The sequence below is a fragment of the Artemia sp. Qi Xiang Cuo genome, chromosome 19, assembly GCF_049724085.1.
Source record: "Artemia sp. Qi Xiang Cuo chromosome 19, ASM4972408v1, whole genome shotgun sequence".
Taxonomy (NCBI): domain Eukaryota; kingdom Metazoa; phylum Arthropoda; class Branchiopoda; order Anostraca; family Artemiidae; genus Artemia; species Artemia sp. Qi Xiang Cuo.
Window position 1 is genome coordinate 12,296,188 of NC_142812.1, and position 16,129 is coordinate 12,312,316.

Here is a 16,129-nt window from a genome sequence, read left to right on the forward strand (position 1 = left end):
GGAAGTTTCCATTGAGGGTGAGCCGGGTTTACCCGCACTATTTAAAAAAAATCAGATATTAAATAAAAAAACACAAGTTTTTTCAACTGAAAGTAAGCAGCAACATTAAAACTTGTAACGAACAGAAATTATTACGTATATGGGGGTTGTCACCCCCTCCTCAATACCTCACTCTTTTCACAAAAGTTTTTTTTAGAGCTTTTAAAAGAGCTTATTATTCTAATTAAACTGCCTTTGTGATTCAGCAGCCATTCTTAAATAACTGGAACGAAAAATTAAACTTCAGCGTGAAGAGTGAGGTGTTGAGCAGGGGTAACCCCCCTCATATATGTAAAAATTTTTGTTCTTTACAAGTTTTAATGTTGCTCCTTACTTTGAGTTGAAAAAGCTTGTGTTTTTTTTTTATTTAATTAAAATGTAGAGACCACATGTAGAAAGGCTTTAAGTTTTACAAATAGTACTAGAAAAAGGGGACATAAGGGGATAATGGAGTGTAATTTTTCTTTAGTATTTGTCTTTTTTGTATATGACTTTAAATGGCGTTTAAATTCAGATTATTATTATTATTATTATCGTACCTTGTTGAGATCAGAGGCACATAGAGGTTTTCAATCTACAAGACCAAAGGGCCAATAGTGATTCCATTGGGATGGCTGCCCCTCCAACTATCCCCATCTCCAAAAAATTTCGCCAAAGTTGGCATTCAAATGACCCTAATTTCATTTTTAATCGACTCATACCGTCTTGGTATTATTGCAGGAATCTTCAAAAGCAGTTAAGATAGCAGTATGAGTGTCGAAAATCAAAAAAGACAGGTCGAATTTAAAATAATTCAAACAAGACCCTAAACTGTTGCTTGCGTTACTCTTAAAAAGAAGGATCCTACTAGGATCCTAGAATGCTAATGTACCATACCAAGTTTCCAGGCCCCACTAATGGCCATATTGAGGGGGGATAGCCGATCCCCCCCCCCCGCTCCTCCCCCTAAAAAACATCTGGCTCGTAAAATGCAACCAAAATTCATATTAGCAAAAATTTTTTGCGTTTTGTAGAGTTGTCTCTGTAACCCCCCACCCCAAACAAAAACACACCCCCATCCAAACAAAATTTCTGGGTACGGTTTTGCCTGGAAGATAATAAACGTCCTGTGGTCCTATGAACGGTTTTCTTTCAGAGAATATACAGTAAACCGGTATGGGTTGTAGAAGAAGTGATTCAGTTGCGGTTTTGATTCTAGAGTTGGTAGCTGGATCACCATTTTTCGAGCCTTTATCCCCTTACAGAAATCTAAATCAGTAAAATTATATTAAAATTTGGAGGTTCTTCTGATTAAATTATTCATATATATTCATTCCTAATACAGTTTTTCAAAATCTAATTGAAAACAAGATAACAACTTTTGACACTAATTTGCGGAAAATAAATTCCTGGTTTCCTTTTTTAAATTCTCAGTAAATCAGCGTTAAGTAGTTCTATTTCGTTTTTCATCTAGATTTACTAAACCTGTATAATGAAGTACATTTCATAAATAACGTTACTTATTTGAATGCTTTTTAAAGCTTGATTACCTTCGCTACCAAAAAAAGTACCGTATAAAACTTTGGCAAAGTTTTATCAGAGAAATGTAAATTTTGCTGGGCTTGGTCAGATTGTCGTCTAAATTGCTCATGTGCTAAATTTTGGGAAAGGGGGCATTGCCCATGCTCTGCACCTGGGGTATATCTTGGCAGGGGCATATCTCCATCATTTTTATTGGGGGGGGGGGAGAGGGGTCCATATCCGAATATTCGAGGGGTGTGAGGGTATTGTTCTAAAATGTGGGAAACACGCGAGAAGTGAAGTTTACTTAATGCTAATGAAATAAAACAATGTAGGATAAAAATATCATAGTTTAGAAACAAATTTTGGCTATATATTTGCACATTCGGGGGTGGGGGTAAAGCCTAACCTATATTGAATATGATACCTAACCTAGATACCTTTTCCCCCCTAAACCCCAAAAAAACAAAGTTTAAATATAGTTCCCGGAGTGAGAAACCCCTTTTTATTCAGCGTCAGATAGGTAGTTACCGGGTAATGGCTATCTGAGCTTTGCTTTTCTCGAGTCGCATTCTCGCGTGTTTCTCACATTTTAGAACAGTACCAGTGTGAGCCATATAATAATTTTCCATTCAAATTATTGGAAGGGGAAACTACCCCCCCCTCCCCCAACAATGCCCCTGCGTCTTGGAGTGTCGCTTTTTCCGTCACGCATGGCTTCTACTATGGTAGTCTTCTATGGGCCACTAAAGAGCATACTGTGCCACGTGTGACACACCTTTGCCACGCATGGTGTGCAGTTTCTGAAAGTTTGTAATCCCTTGGATAATTATATCGATTACGTAACTTAAATTGGGCCTGGTTTTGATTAACTCTTTCATTCTCGAGTTAATTTCTGGTTTCGAAAAGCTTCTCTGACTAACCCGGCTAACCGTAAAACGCAGCCAATGGAACTCTTCAATAATGCCCAGCCCTTTTTACAGAATTTCATCATACTGTCTTTTAGGTTTGTGAGTGCATTAGCATGCCTTGATTTCGGGGTTCGACCTACACCCAAGAATAATTCCTAAAGGGTTAGGTTTTGGAATTTTGATTACAATAAAACGATTCTTCACTGTTTTCACTTCAATTGGCGGTGCATTATAATTATAATGCAAATATAGTCATAAAACAGAAAATCATTTAAGACATTCAGCATGGATGAAAGTATTTTATTGGGTTTGGGGGGGGGGGACTAGATCATCAGAGTGATGCCTAAAGTAACTGCATAAAACAACATGGAGAAAATACTCAAATTAATGATTTTTGAGATTTAAGAGGGGGAGCAGAAAATTTAGAATCACTGTTTCCTAACCCACACTCATCATCCTGTAGTAGCTTGACATCATTTTGGTAGAAATGCATGTTGCTACTGCTGCTAGCAACTCATCGTAGCTTCAAGCCATCTGAGGATAATACAGCCACGTACACTCCTCTTCAACCTCACTCTGATCAGCGCTTCGTTCTTTACTCTCTTCCATCAAGTTCTCAATTCTTTAAACGTTCACTTATAACCTCTTTCCACCCCAGTGAAGGACTTCCTAGCTCTGTTTGGCCCCCATCTGGGTTGTAAAAAAATACAATTCTTTGGCAAGTTTTCATCCTTCAAATGAAAAATCTGACCGAAAAATCTTAATCTTTCTTTCATTTTAGCCCTAAAAAGTGAGACAAAACACGCTTTTCGTGCAGCTTATTTTTTTTTTTTTTTAATTGGTACCGAAAATCAATGATAAGGGGCTGTCCCCTCTTCAATGCCTCGCTCTTTACGATAAAATTTAATTACTAAACGTTTTTGAATTACTGCAGGTTTTAATTTTAGCTCACCGTACATGAATAATTAAAACAAAATTTGCATATTAATTTTACTTTTTTTTTGTTTAAATGGCTTTCTCGAAAGTTGTTTAGTTTTATTTACGAACGTTTTTATTAGTAATAAATATACATAACTTACGAATTAACTTATGTAACGAACCTAGTCATTACCTCGCTCTTTACGCTAAAGTTCAAATGTTGTTCTAACTCTTTAAGAATGACCACTTAATCACCAAGGCCGTTAATTAGAATAAATTGCTCCTATGAAAGTACTAAAAAAAAAACTGTAGCGTAAAGAACTTATGATGTGAGTATATCAGTTGCACTTAACATTCGATTAATCTTACAATTCCTACATCAACGAGGTCAATAATATCTAAGGTCAGAAGTGCAACTGGTCATTATCCCGGGATAAATAGACCCACCTAATAAAAAGAAAAACACCTTTTGTGTCAAAGCTACTCGCCTGGCATGGGCGCCCATAAGGGGGGACAGGAGGGGGCACTAGCCCCTTCATGGCTGAATGATACTGCCTTTTTTATATTTTGTTTTGATAGTTCTATTATATAGCATTAAAAGGGCCAATTAGACCAGGTAAGCCCCCCTGGAATTCAGCCTATTGTTGGTGAAATACCTTTGGAACTTCATGACTCGGGAAAGGACATTGTTTTCCCGTGCATAAATAGACCCGCCTAATAAAAAGGTCATTCCTTGAATGAGCTTGTGATTGTCATTTGGTCATTTGTCATGGTCATTTCTCTTATGATTTAGCCAAATCCTTTATTTCTTTCATTTTTATTTTGACGACCGGGATTATGTCTTTACGCTTTTTGATGCCCAACAGTTTTAACGAATTTTTTTCTGCCTTTCTTCGCTCGATGACATGGAAAATATCCATGCGCTCTGAATGGAACCGAATTCGAATCAAATTTTTAATTGTATATAATTCCAATAAAATCTTTTCTTCTTAAAGTCCTATTACATAAACCAAATCGTTGTTTACTTCGATGTCCAAAACTTTTAACAAAACTCATTGTTTGTTTTTTAGTTCGATGACATGGACTTGGAAAAAGATCGTGATATGTTACTTGTCAGAGATGGAATGAACTCAACTTCCCTCAGATTACACACATTCAGTGGCAAGTTAAAGGATAATCCAGTCTACATTACGTCTACGCAAAATCGTCTTTATCTTTACATGAGGAGTGATCTTCAAGGTCACAACAAAGGCTTTAGGCTACGATATTCCTTGGGTTGTGATGTTTCATTAGATGACGTGAGTGGCACTATCGTGACTCCAGGATATGACAGTGTTAGAAGATATCCAAATAATCAAGAATGTAACTACAGAGTGAGGGCTTCTGGAGGCGGCCCTTTGTCGGTGAAGTTCGTGGACTTCCAAATAGAAAACGCTGATAGTGTGCAGGTAATTAAATTTTTACCAGCCTTGTGACACAAGAATTAAGGGTGTGGAGGGAGCGTAATGAATTAATTCCATTTAATAATAGTTAACTGTAATGGCGTAATTTCGTCAAAATGCTGGAAGGGGGCAAAGTTCGTGTCAATTTTCCCAGATCAAGTAAAAATGACAGTGAAAAATGAGCCACAGAGTACCATAAAGGCAAAGATATACTAAAGAAAACTGACCTGTTTCTCTGGATGCTTGAATTCTGCAGGCTTATTTTAGTTTTTACAATATTTTTTGGCAGAATCTAAATTTCAGATTGGGAGGCAAAGAGGGGTCTGTGGTAGTGGAACTAGGGTCTGCAGGGGGAATTTGCCCCCCCCCCTCATGTCCCATAGCAAATTACGCCCCTGCTTATCTTTTCTGACATAGTATAATTCAGACCTGTCAGAATTGTACGTCATACCCCAGAGAGCTGAATGGACCTAATGACTTTTTGTTTGTAGTAAGAGTAAAAAAAGCTATACTTTTTTTACGGTCTTACTACACCGTAGTGTAGTAAGAGTAAAAAAAAGTTATTTTTTCACGTTATTTTCCCACAAATTTTGTTCATAGTTTTGGTAAATCTACCCTGATTTGCTCATATTTGGGGGACCGAGTCGAATCTCTGAGGGGAAGTCTTTTTTTGGTTGAGGGGGAGTGGCAAGGCGGGGAAGCCTTAAATTCAATGTTAGGGGAAGGAGCATTTATACCACAAAGCAGTATACGATACTGGGCTTAAAAATTACGTTACTGCGGCAGTTTTTGTCGCTTTATGAGCCGATACTAATAAACAGGGTAACTATACTAGGCAAGGTCGTATCCAGGGGGCCGGGGCTAGGGAGTTTGAACCCCTCGCCCCTCCCCCGAAATGTTAGTCTGACTCGTAAAAACGTAACAAAAATGAATATAAACAAAATTTTCCCACATTTTTGAGGTTTTTTGTATAACCCCCCCCCCCCCCAAAAAAAAACAATCTTTGTGCAAAACACCTTTCGAAGAAAAATCCTGGATATGGCCCTGATACAAGTAAAGCTAATATATATACCATATATCATAGGCAGCGCGATAGGGCTGCCTAAGTAAAGAACGATGTGGGCACAATGTATTGTTTATTGATTTTTTTTTTATCTCCATACTTCATCTCCATATTTTTTTCAAATCCTTCGACACTTCGTATCGAAGGAGTTGTCGTAAAACCTTCGAAAAGGGCTCGTTCGATAGGAAATTGGAGTGGCTAGTGCCGGAATAGTCGAAATTGGAATAGTCGAAAGTAATTGGAGGGCAACTAGCCCCCCCACGCCCATTATTCCCCCAAACACGTCCAATCAACATTTTGAGATGGCCATTTTGTTCAGCGTAGTTGATTTCCAGATAGAAAATATCTTTTTGAGGGAGAGACTCCCCCACAACCCTCGGGGCAAGGGTTTTAAGTTATGCCCTGGAGGCATATAAGGTTTTCATAGAAGACGTTGTCGTAGAAACTTCAAAAAAATCTCATTCGATTGGAAATTCAAAGGGCTAGTGCCCTTTTTAATAGTCAAAAGTGATTGGAGGGCAACTAGCCCCCCCCCCCCACGCTCATCATTCCCCCAAACACATCCAATCAAAATTTTGAGATAGCCATTTTGTTCAGCGTAGTTGATTTCCAGATGTAAAATATGCTTTTGAGGAGGACACTCCCCTACGACCCTCGGGGCAAGGGTTTTAAGTTCTGCCCTGGGGCATATAAGGTTTTTATAGAAGGTGTTGTCGTAAAAACTTCAAAACAGGTTCATTCGATTGCAAATTCAAAGGGATAGTGCTCTTTTTAGTTGTCGAAAGTGATTGGAAGGCAACTAACCCCCCTCTCACGCCCACCTTTTCCCCAAACAAAACCAATCAAAATTTTTAGATAGCCATTTTATTCAACGTAGTTTTAAGTTCTGTAAATGAGGTCTTTGAGGACGACAAACCCTTCACAGCCTTCAGGACAAGGGTTGTAAGTTATGCCCTGGGGACATATAAAGTTTTTGTAGAACGCGTTGTCGCATAAACTTCAAAAAGGGCTCATTCGATTAGAAATTGAAATGGCTAGTGCCCTTTTTGATAGTCGAAAGTAATTGGAAGGCAACTAAAACCCCTTCCACGCCCACCATTTCCCCAAAAACATCCAATCAAAATTTTGAGATTCAAGCGTGGGGAGGGGGGCTAGTTGCCCTCCAATAACTTTCTACTATTAAAAAGAGCACTAGCCCTTTGAATTTCCAATCGAATGAGCTTTTTTTGAAGTTTCTACGAATCTGCCTTCTAAAATAACCTTATATGCCCCCACGGCATAACTTAAAACCCTTGCCCTCGGGGTTGTGGAGGGAGTGTCCTGCTCAAAGGTATAATTTCCTGAACTTTAACTGCGTGGAACAAAACGAGCAGAAATTAACATAATTTGAGCGCAAAACCCCTATGCCTTCCCAAGGCCAGAACAAAATTTGCATTTTAGTGAAAAAATACAAATGAATGTGCATTGTCAGTATAAATATACATATACTGATTATACTGATTACTGATTATAATTAATATACATATACTGATATGTAGTAATCATAATGTTAATATTATTTGATTTATTTAAAGTTATAAAAGTAAAAACGTTTATATTTTTTTCAGTAATGTGCAAATTATGTTCTGGCCTTGGGAAGGCATAGAGGTTTTGAGCCCAACTTAAGTTAATTTCTGCTCGTTTTGAGTTTGACTCGGTTATTTATTGAAATTTCTGTTCGTTTTGGGTTTCATTTATTTATCAATGCTGATATGTGGTAGTTTCCCGCTTGGTAGATTATTTGATTTTATTTTTGCTCATTTTGTGTTTAATGGAGTTCTTAACTTTTCTTTGAAAAACTTATTTTGTTGATTTTTTTTAAATTAATTACATATAAGAGAGATTGCACACATTAGAGACATTAGGGTTTCTGATAGGTTAAAAATATAGTTTGTTGAAATCAGTTTTAACTCCCTTAGTTCACTTCAACTACGTCTGCTTACTAAAAAGAAAAAAAAACTATCCAAAAATGAGGGAATTATTAAAAAAAAAACCTATCGTTTAGTGAGACATCATTCACCATGGACTTTGTAAACTATTATTTTTAACTATTGACAGGAGTGGATCATAGGAGTGGTTTTAGGGGCATGAACCACCCAAAGGTCCAAATTTAGACTATTTGGAATATAGAATATATTCTAACGTCTAATTTAGAATATAGACGATTGGAACGGTGAATAATACCAATAGGGAATCCAGGTTTTGGTGGTGTCCTCCCAAAACGATAATTCCGCATCCACCCCTAATTTTCAGTTGCTTGTCAAACAGTTCGTGGTAATGAACTGTAAGTAAGGAGCGACCCGGCTCTATAGTAACCGAAACTCTAAAAAACAAAATTTTGAAACCAATAGATATATCAAAAGAATAAGATTTTTATGCTGATTTCAAATATAAAAGTTTCATTAAGTTTAGTCTTACCCATTGAAGGTTACGAGCCTGAAAATATTTGTCTTATTTTCCAAAAAAGAGGTAAACACCCCCTAAAATTCACAGAATCTTAATGAAAATCATACCATCAGATTCAGCGTATCAGAGAACCCTACTGTTTAGGGTTCAAGCTCCTATCTGCAAAAATACGCAATTTTGTATTTTTTTGCAAGAACAAAGAAAATGAAGGGCAACTAGGCCCCCTCCCAAGCCCCTTATTTGTCAAAATCGTCCGATTAAAATTTGAGATAGCCATTTTGTTCAGCATAGTTGAAAAACCGAATAACTATGCTTTTGGAGATAGCATGACTCCCAGAACCCCTGGGGAAAGGTCTAAGTTACAAAATGTGCCCATTGTTTACGTATATTATTTGCTATTGGGAAGTATGCATACAATTGTCGGGTAGGGGGAGAATTTTCTACTGGTGGGATTTTCCAAAGGGATAATTTTCCATGGAGAAGGAATTTTCCAGGGAGTGAATTTTTCTGGGGAAATTATACACTGGGCGAATTTGCCAAAATTCCTATACGAAACTAGTCTTATGTCTTGCATTCTCTTTGCCGACTCAATTTAACGCGTGGATATGTTAAGGGTAATTGTCCGGGGTAAATTTTCACCAGGATTGAATTGTGTAGAGAAAAATCCGTAAGGAGGATGGATTTTTCCGTGGATGTGGAGCCTGATTTCCTGGCGTCATTTAAAAAACGATTAGCCTATAACTAAATAAAAAAGTTTTTTTTTCAACTGAAAGTAAGGAGCAATATTAAAACATAAGACGAACAGAAATTATTACATATACGAGGGGGGTTGCCCCCTCCTCGACACCTCGCTCTTTACGCTAAAGTTTGAATTCTGTCCGTATTCTTTAAGAGCAACTCCTGAAGCTTAATTCGAAATAAGAAGCTTTTTTTAAAGATAGTAAAAAACTTTAGCGTAAAGACCGAGGTGTTGAGGAAGTGCAAACCACCTCATAAACTTAATAATTTCTGTTCGTTTTAAGTTTTAATATTGCTCCTTACTTTCAGTTGAAAAAACTTGTTTTTTTATCTAAGATATTATCAAAATCGCATGAACCACCACCAAAGAAGGAGTTCTATTCCATAAAGGAGAGCGTTATAAAAAGGGCTTAATAACGAGAAGGGGAATATGTAGTATCTCTCCCCCCTCCAGCAAATCGTTCATTTTAGTGGAGAGGGTACCTTAAATTGTGTTTTGAGATACAGGCTTTGTTTTTTATTTCTTCAGGCAAAATGGAAATTTGTATTTTTATAATAAAAACTAGCAGTTTTACGATAAATTTCCTATATTCATTACATATTGCACAACATAGTTCAAAACGAACTTCACGTAAATTTACTAGATTTTGTTTGTTTTGCTAAATTTTTAGTAGATGCGTTTTACTGAGATTTGCTCCTTACAAAATCCTTAGATTTCAGAGTGGTATTAATGTTTTGTACTAAAGTCACTAGAACCTTTTTATTGAAAATTATTAAAATGTGTATTAGGAACACTTAACTATATTTTTGATTAAGTGTAACTAATCTAGTGTCTAGTGTTAACTAAACTACTAAAATATTAAACTAAAAATTACTATATTACTAGAATTTAAGGATTTTAAAAATGTGAGCAAACTAAATAGTACAATTTAATTCTATTTCCTTTAGGTATATGATGGCAGAAACGGGCTCGGTGTTCAGCTCCACCCTAGTGGCGGATATAATGGCAGGGTTATCCCTACTCAGACTTTAACTGCGTCGACTGGGGAATTATTAATCAGTTTCAAATCTGGATCACTTCGGGCTCAGCGTGGATGGCGTGTAGTATACTCGGCTGACTGTCCTCAACTTAAACTTGGGGAAGGAGTGATACCCTCTTCCAGGGATACACACTTTGGAGCTGCGATTGGGTTTACCTGCCCCTTTGGTCAAATTTTTGCAACTGGCGATGAATTTTTGAATACAACCTGCATGATCGGTGGAAAATGGACCAAGTCATATATTCCGAAATGCCAAGGTAAGATATTGTTTCCTTATCCTGGAATTTTTTTTCCACATTTGAAGAGCTTGTGCAAACTTTGTCCTATAAAAGTAAAACTGCCAGGAATAGATCTACAACACACAAAAGAGCCATGGAAGGGGCTTTGAGGCCTAAGTCTTGCTAAATTCTGATTTATAAGATAAAAAAATTTTGGCAAACGAATTACTGAACGTAGCCTATGTGGCAGTCCTGTTTATTGTTTACTTCCCTGTGGCAAATGGACACGTTCTTTTTAAACTTTCTTAGGGAAGTCACAAATCTTCTCAGGGATTGGATGAGTCTGAAGATGATTTTTGCACATATTCACTGACTTTTCTTGTATTTCGGGCGAAGAGTATTGTTTCAGGAGCTCTAAATTGTACCAAAGACGTTAGAATTGTATCGCATTGGCAACGCTGAAACTCAGACCTGCTCTGTCTAATTGCTAAAGCTAGAATGAATTTATATTTTAAATCTTTTCCTTTGTTCTTGCATTCACTTGACCTAATTCAGTAAACCGAGTAGAGCAGATCAGGATAAGAGTATTTGAATTACTACTACTACTAACAACTCCTCGCAGCACCAAGCCGCCTGAGGCAAACACAGCTACGCACGCTTCTCCTCCACCCCAATCTATTCAAAGCCTCCCTTTTTACACCCGCCCACGACGTTCCCCAGTTCCTTTAAATCTTTCTTTATGACGTCCTCCCAACCCAGACGGGGACGACCTGCTTTCCGTTTAGCCCTAGATGGTTGGCCGAAAAGAACAATCTTTGGCAATCTGTCATCCTTCATCCGAACAACATGCCCTAACCACCTCAACCTTTCTTTCATTATAGACCTAGAAAGCGGTATTGAACCACATTTTTCGTATAGCCTATTGTTTGAAATACGGTCAGTCAGCCGGGTACCCAGAACAATCCTTAAGCAATTTCTCTGGAAAACATCTAGCAAATCTTCATCCACTTTTTGGAGCGTCCATGCTTCAGAGCCATATTTGACCACTGTCATCACTGTAGCTTCTAAGATTCTAATCTTGGTTTGCAGACTTATCTTCCTATTCTTCCAGACTTTTTTTTAACTGTGAAAAAACACCCTGAGCCTTGGCTATTTTATTTTGAACATTTTCACTGCTCCCACCATCTTTACTAATAATACTACCAAGGTAAGTGAAACTGCCCACCTGATCAATCTTTTCATTACCCAACGTCACCTTTTCATCTTCACTTATTCCTAGCCTTAGTGACTTGGTCTTCCTAACATTAATTTTCAAACCAATACTAGCACCCTGAACTCGCAAAACCTCTAAAACTTCATTCATTTTACTCACACTTTCATCTAGGATGCTTAAATCATCAGCATAATCCAAGTCCAGGAGACTTTTTCCTCCCCATTTGATTCCGTGGTCTCCCATTGCCTTTCCTGTGCTCCTTAAAACAAAGTCCATCAAAATAATCCATATAAAGGGGGATAGAACACAACCCTGCTTAACTCCTGATTTAATACAAAACCAGCTGCTAACCTCATTTCCTACCTTAACCGCAGCAGTGTTATTCTCGTACATAGCACTAATCACTTTAATGTATTTGTCTGGTATACCATACAAGGATAAAACCTTTACTAAAGCTCCTCTATCAACAGAATCGAACGCTTGCTCATAATCTATAAAACTGAGGACCAAAGGTGTTTGAAAACTTAGGCACTTCTCAATTATTAACCTAAGAGTGAAAATTTGATTAATTAAATCTTATTCAATATTACCACTTTTATTTGGGATTTTGCCGCCGTTTTTTATTTGTATTCATTGGATATTTTTTAAAAGCAGGGTTATAGGGAAAAGGTAGTGTCTCTTGAGGTTCTTTCAGGCTTATGGATGCCCCCTTCGAAATACATTTTTACGTGAGTGCCGGGAAATCAATGAGAGCAGTGGCGTGAAATGGTCTAAAAAATCATGAAAGAAATATAAAAATCATGACATTTCTTGCAGGAAGGGAAGGTGGTGGTGGAGGCTGTCCACTTTAAATGACTGAATCTGTCGTTTAAAATAAAAATTTGTCATATAATTTTACCATGATTTTCAATTAAACCGGTCACACAGGCCAGACAAATAATTTTTGTTAATTTTTTTTTGATGAGATAATTAAATTTTGGAGGAGAGGGGATGAATTACGAAAATGGAATCTGACGAAAAATAAAGGGGATCACTGTGCAAGTGGTGAAAATCAGATGGTTTGAAGGGGGGAAAGCCCAAGACTCCCTGTACATTAATACTAATGACCCTCCTTGTTTTCACAGTCGGTGGAGGAGAGAGGGGAGGAACAACTTAGGTCAAATTCGGGTTTCTTTTTATTTGATGCAAAAATCCGATCCATACAAAATCCAACAGTTTGTCCAATACAAAAAATAGTGTTTAACATATAAGCTGGTAATATTGGACTATATTGACTTATTTATCATTTATTTTGTTGCAGAAATTTGATTTGCATTTTGATTGGTTACTATGGGAGCTTATACTCCCTTATACGGGAGCTTATGGCTAGATACTTATTGGGGAAGGGGGCTAGGAAGTATTTTCAATAGGGTGAAGACTATTTCCGGTATTTTTGGGCCTAAATATCCGGATTTTCCTGGGAGGTTCCTGGTCATAAAAGTTATATTTATAAAAAATATTATGTAAAAACTTAGTACCCAGTTTAATTATTATTCAATTTATAACATTCATTTGCTTACCAATGTATCTAGTGGACATAAATGCATACATACGGTAGACATAAATGCTATTTATACTAGAATAATTGTATTGTTAAAATTTCTAAGCAATTATTGAGAAAAGGCTTCAGCTATTTATATATGTGGAAAAAACCTTACACTACTTATATTTTCCATTGGCGCCCATAAGCTGAATTTTAGGCGGAGGGGGGGGGGACGAACAGGAATTATTCCGTATACGAGGGAGCTGCTCTCTACACTAAAGTTTTAAAGTTCTTTAAAAATGCTTCTCATTCAAATTCAACAGGGCTTGTATTTGAGTTGTCTCTCATTAAGCATTGCGATAGAAGAAGGGACATCCCCTCCCCCCTTATATAAGTAATAATTTCACTCCGTTTTAAGTTTAAATATTAGCTGATCTAATCGGCACTTCCAATGCTGTATAATAGAAATCTCAAAACAAAAATATAAAATATAAGGCAGTATCATTCAGCCAGGGGCAGCTGGATCCCCCTCACACCCTCCCCCCATATGGGCACCCATGATAGAGACTAAAAAACCAGTCATTGAGCCTTTATTGTTTGTTTGTTTGTGGTAAGACTATGTCGATGCAACATTATGCATTTTGAATATGGTCCGTCATGGCCCGATAAAGGTCTAAAGGCCCAATTTGGTTTTTTATAACCCAATAAAGATCTATCCAATCCCGGTAGAAGAGATTATTTTGTTCAGACTAATATCAGACACGTACATCTGGAAAGCTTTCGGGCCCGTTCTAATGGGCCCAAATTTTTTTTACGAAATTTGGTTGTATTCTTCATATAACTTACGAAGTTTTGATTCCAAAATATATCGTATGTATGCTGCTGGTGCTCATCTCTCTTCACCTCTTACCTCTCCCACAAATCTACAATCTTTAGCGGCTGCTTGTCCGTATGTATGCCCCTGACCGACACAGTAAAATGGTTACAAAAGATTATTAACGAACAATATTTGCTGAATTGTTGTTCAATTCAATTCCAAATTGTGTCAAACCACATAATTATTTATTTTGGCTATAACCATTTCCTACTTGGTTAAAAGCGAATTTATAAAACAATACCTAGCTTTTTTAATTTTGTGAAAGTTGATTCTTAGAAAGTTGACCATTATCAAAAAAGATAACTATTGCTATTCATCGCCCGCTAGTACCATAAAACATAACCAAAAGATCGTTAAACGTGACTAACATAAAACATGAACCACATGTAAGATGTGTTGAAATGTTGACGACTTTCAAAAATTCTTTAGAGGAGGTAGCGCACACCACGCACCGTGGAAGTGTGCCAAGCGAGGTACAGAGCTTTATGTGAAGGGAAGCCGCGTGGCAGAGGCATAAGGCGTGTGATAGGAAAAGTGCAACTTCAGGATGAATTTTAGGTTGTGGCAGAGAGTAAACAATCCCCCGATAAATGTTTACTTAGGTGTTTGAGACGTTTACTCTCGTTTACTAAGAGGCACGGCGCGGCAGGGATGTGTAACTTGTGGCGGGATTTGTGGAACTTCAAGATGTACAGCAGGTGGTGACAGAGAGAAGGATGACCTCAGATCAACGTTAACTTATTAATATAACTTGCGCCAACTTCCTTAAATGCTAAATCAAAGAAAGGGGAGGGGTTAAATTGTGAGAACAGTAGGAAAAAGACAATAATGCACAATGCAATTATGGTAAAAATTCAATATTGGGAAGGGTGGGCTCTAGTACTCCTTCTCTGCTCATGCCGGATGGGGGATAAAGGAGGCCTATCCCCTGCCCCCCAAATCATAAATTTTTCCAAATTTTCGGGCTCGTCTTATTCAGACTATCAAATAAAATTTAGGTAATTGTCTAGAATCCAGTAAACACGCGATAAGTGAAGTTTCGTTAATGCTAATGAAATAAAATAGGATAAAAATATAATAGTTTAGAAACAAATTTGGGCTATATATTTGCAAATTAGAGGGGGTGGGGATAAAGCATATATTAAATACGTAACCTAACCTAACCTAGGACCTTTTTTGCACCTTCAACACCAAAAAACTAAAGTTTAAATCTTTGTCACGGAGTGAGCAACACCTCACTATCCAGCGGAAATCTGTTTTTCATATGGCATCTTTGAAATTCTATATGCGGTCTTCCCCGCGTGTTTACTGGATTCTTGACGTGTACCAACATTTATTTTTGTATTTTTGCAGTGTTGGGGTTCCCTAAGAAATTCTGGGTGTGCGCCTGGGTTTGTTCATAAAATACCAGTCGTGAAAGTTGTTATGTACGGTTTTTAACTTAATGGTTGGGGGGAAGAGGTAAGTGTAAATTGATGAATCGCAGCAAAAATCATATAAAATCGTATTTGAACCAAGTTGCACAAATTGATGGTGCGGGAATTTAATAAAATGACTTCTAGAGTTTTTGGGAGGACGACAAATGAAGAGAACCGAGGGAACATAAGAGGGCCCAAGGGAAATCTTTATATTTTGGGTGAAGGGTCGAAGGCTCCCTCCGCCGTATATATACATAAGCATGGGGGTCCTGACTCTTCTTGCTTGAAAAAAAGTCCCCTCCTCTAGATTTTCAAGGAAAAATCTTGCTACCTCTGAAAGAAGTACGTCGTGAGGATTAAAGATAAATTATGTTCATATCATCAATGTATTTAACTGTTATACAGGCGCCAGGAGGCAGAGGGCAGTGACGATAATCTCTCCGCTGCCCCTACTGGCCGTATTGCCTCCACTAGGAGAATGGCGATAATAGAAATTTCACTTTGAGGTATAGGCCCTAAGCTTCCGCGCCCCCTCCCCCGTTGTCGTCATGTCTATTTTGAACCAATTCATATTAATCTTGTCGGAGATATTACAACCAATTAAAACATTTAAAGCACTTTAATATATTACCAACGAACGTCGAACCAATCTACTGGGAAATGACCCCTCCACCAAATTTCCTGGTGGTTGCCTTAACTGTCACAGATTTATGACGGGTAAATAAAAAAAGAATTTTTGGTTGGTTCGGCTGATAACAATCGAACTGGAACTACCACCAATTTAT

The 16,129-nt window shown here is 37.5% G+C and overlaps 1 protein-coding gene across 1 annotated transcript in view; it reads left to right on the plus strand.

Moving 5' to 3' along the window:
- Window positions 1-16,129, plus strand: part of uif (sushi, von Willebrand factor type A, EGF and pentraxin domain-containing protein uif) — a 192,887-nt gene that overhangs the window by 48,789 nt on the left and 127,969 nt on the right. Inside the window, exons 10-11 of the mRNA XM_089105261.1 lie at window positions 4,439-4,816; window positions 10,005-10,353. Coding sequence (XP_088961387.1) covers window positions 4,439-4,816; window positions 10,005-10,353 — 727 coding nt within the window. The remainder of the gene's footprint in view (window positions 1-4,438; window positions 4,817-10,004; window positions 10,354-16,129) is intronic.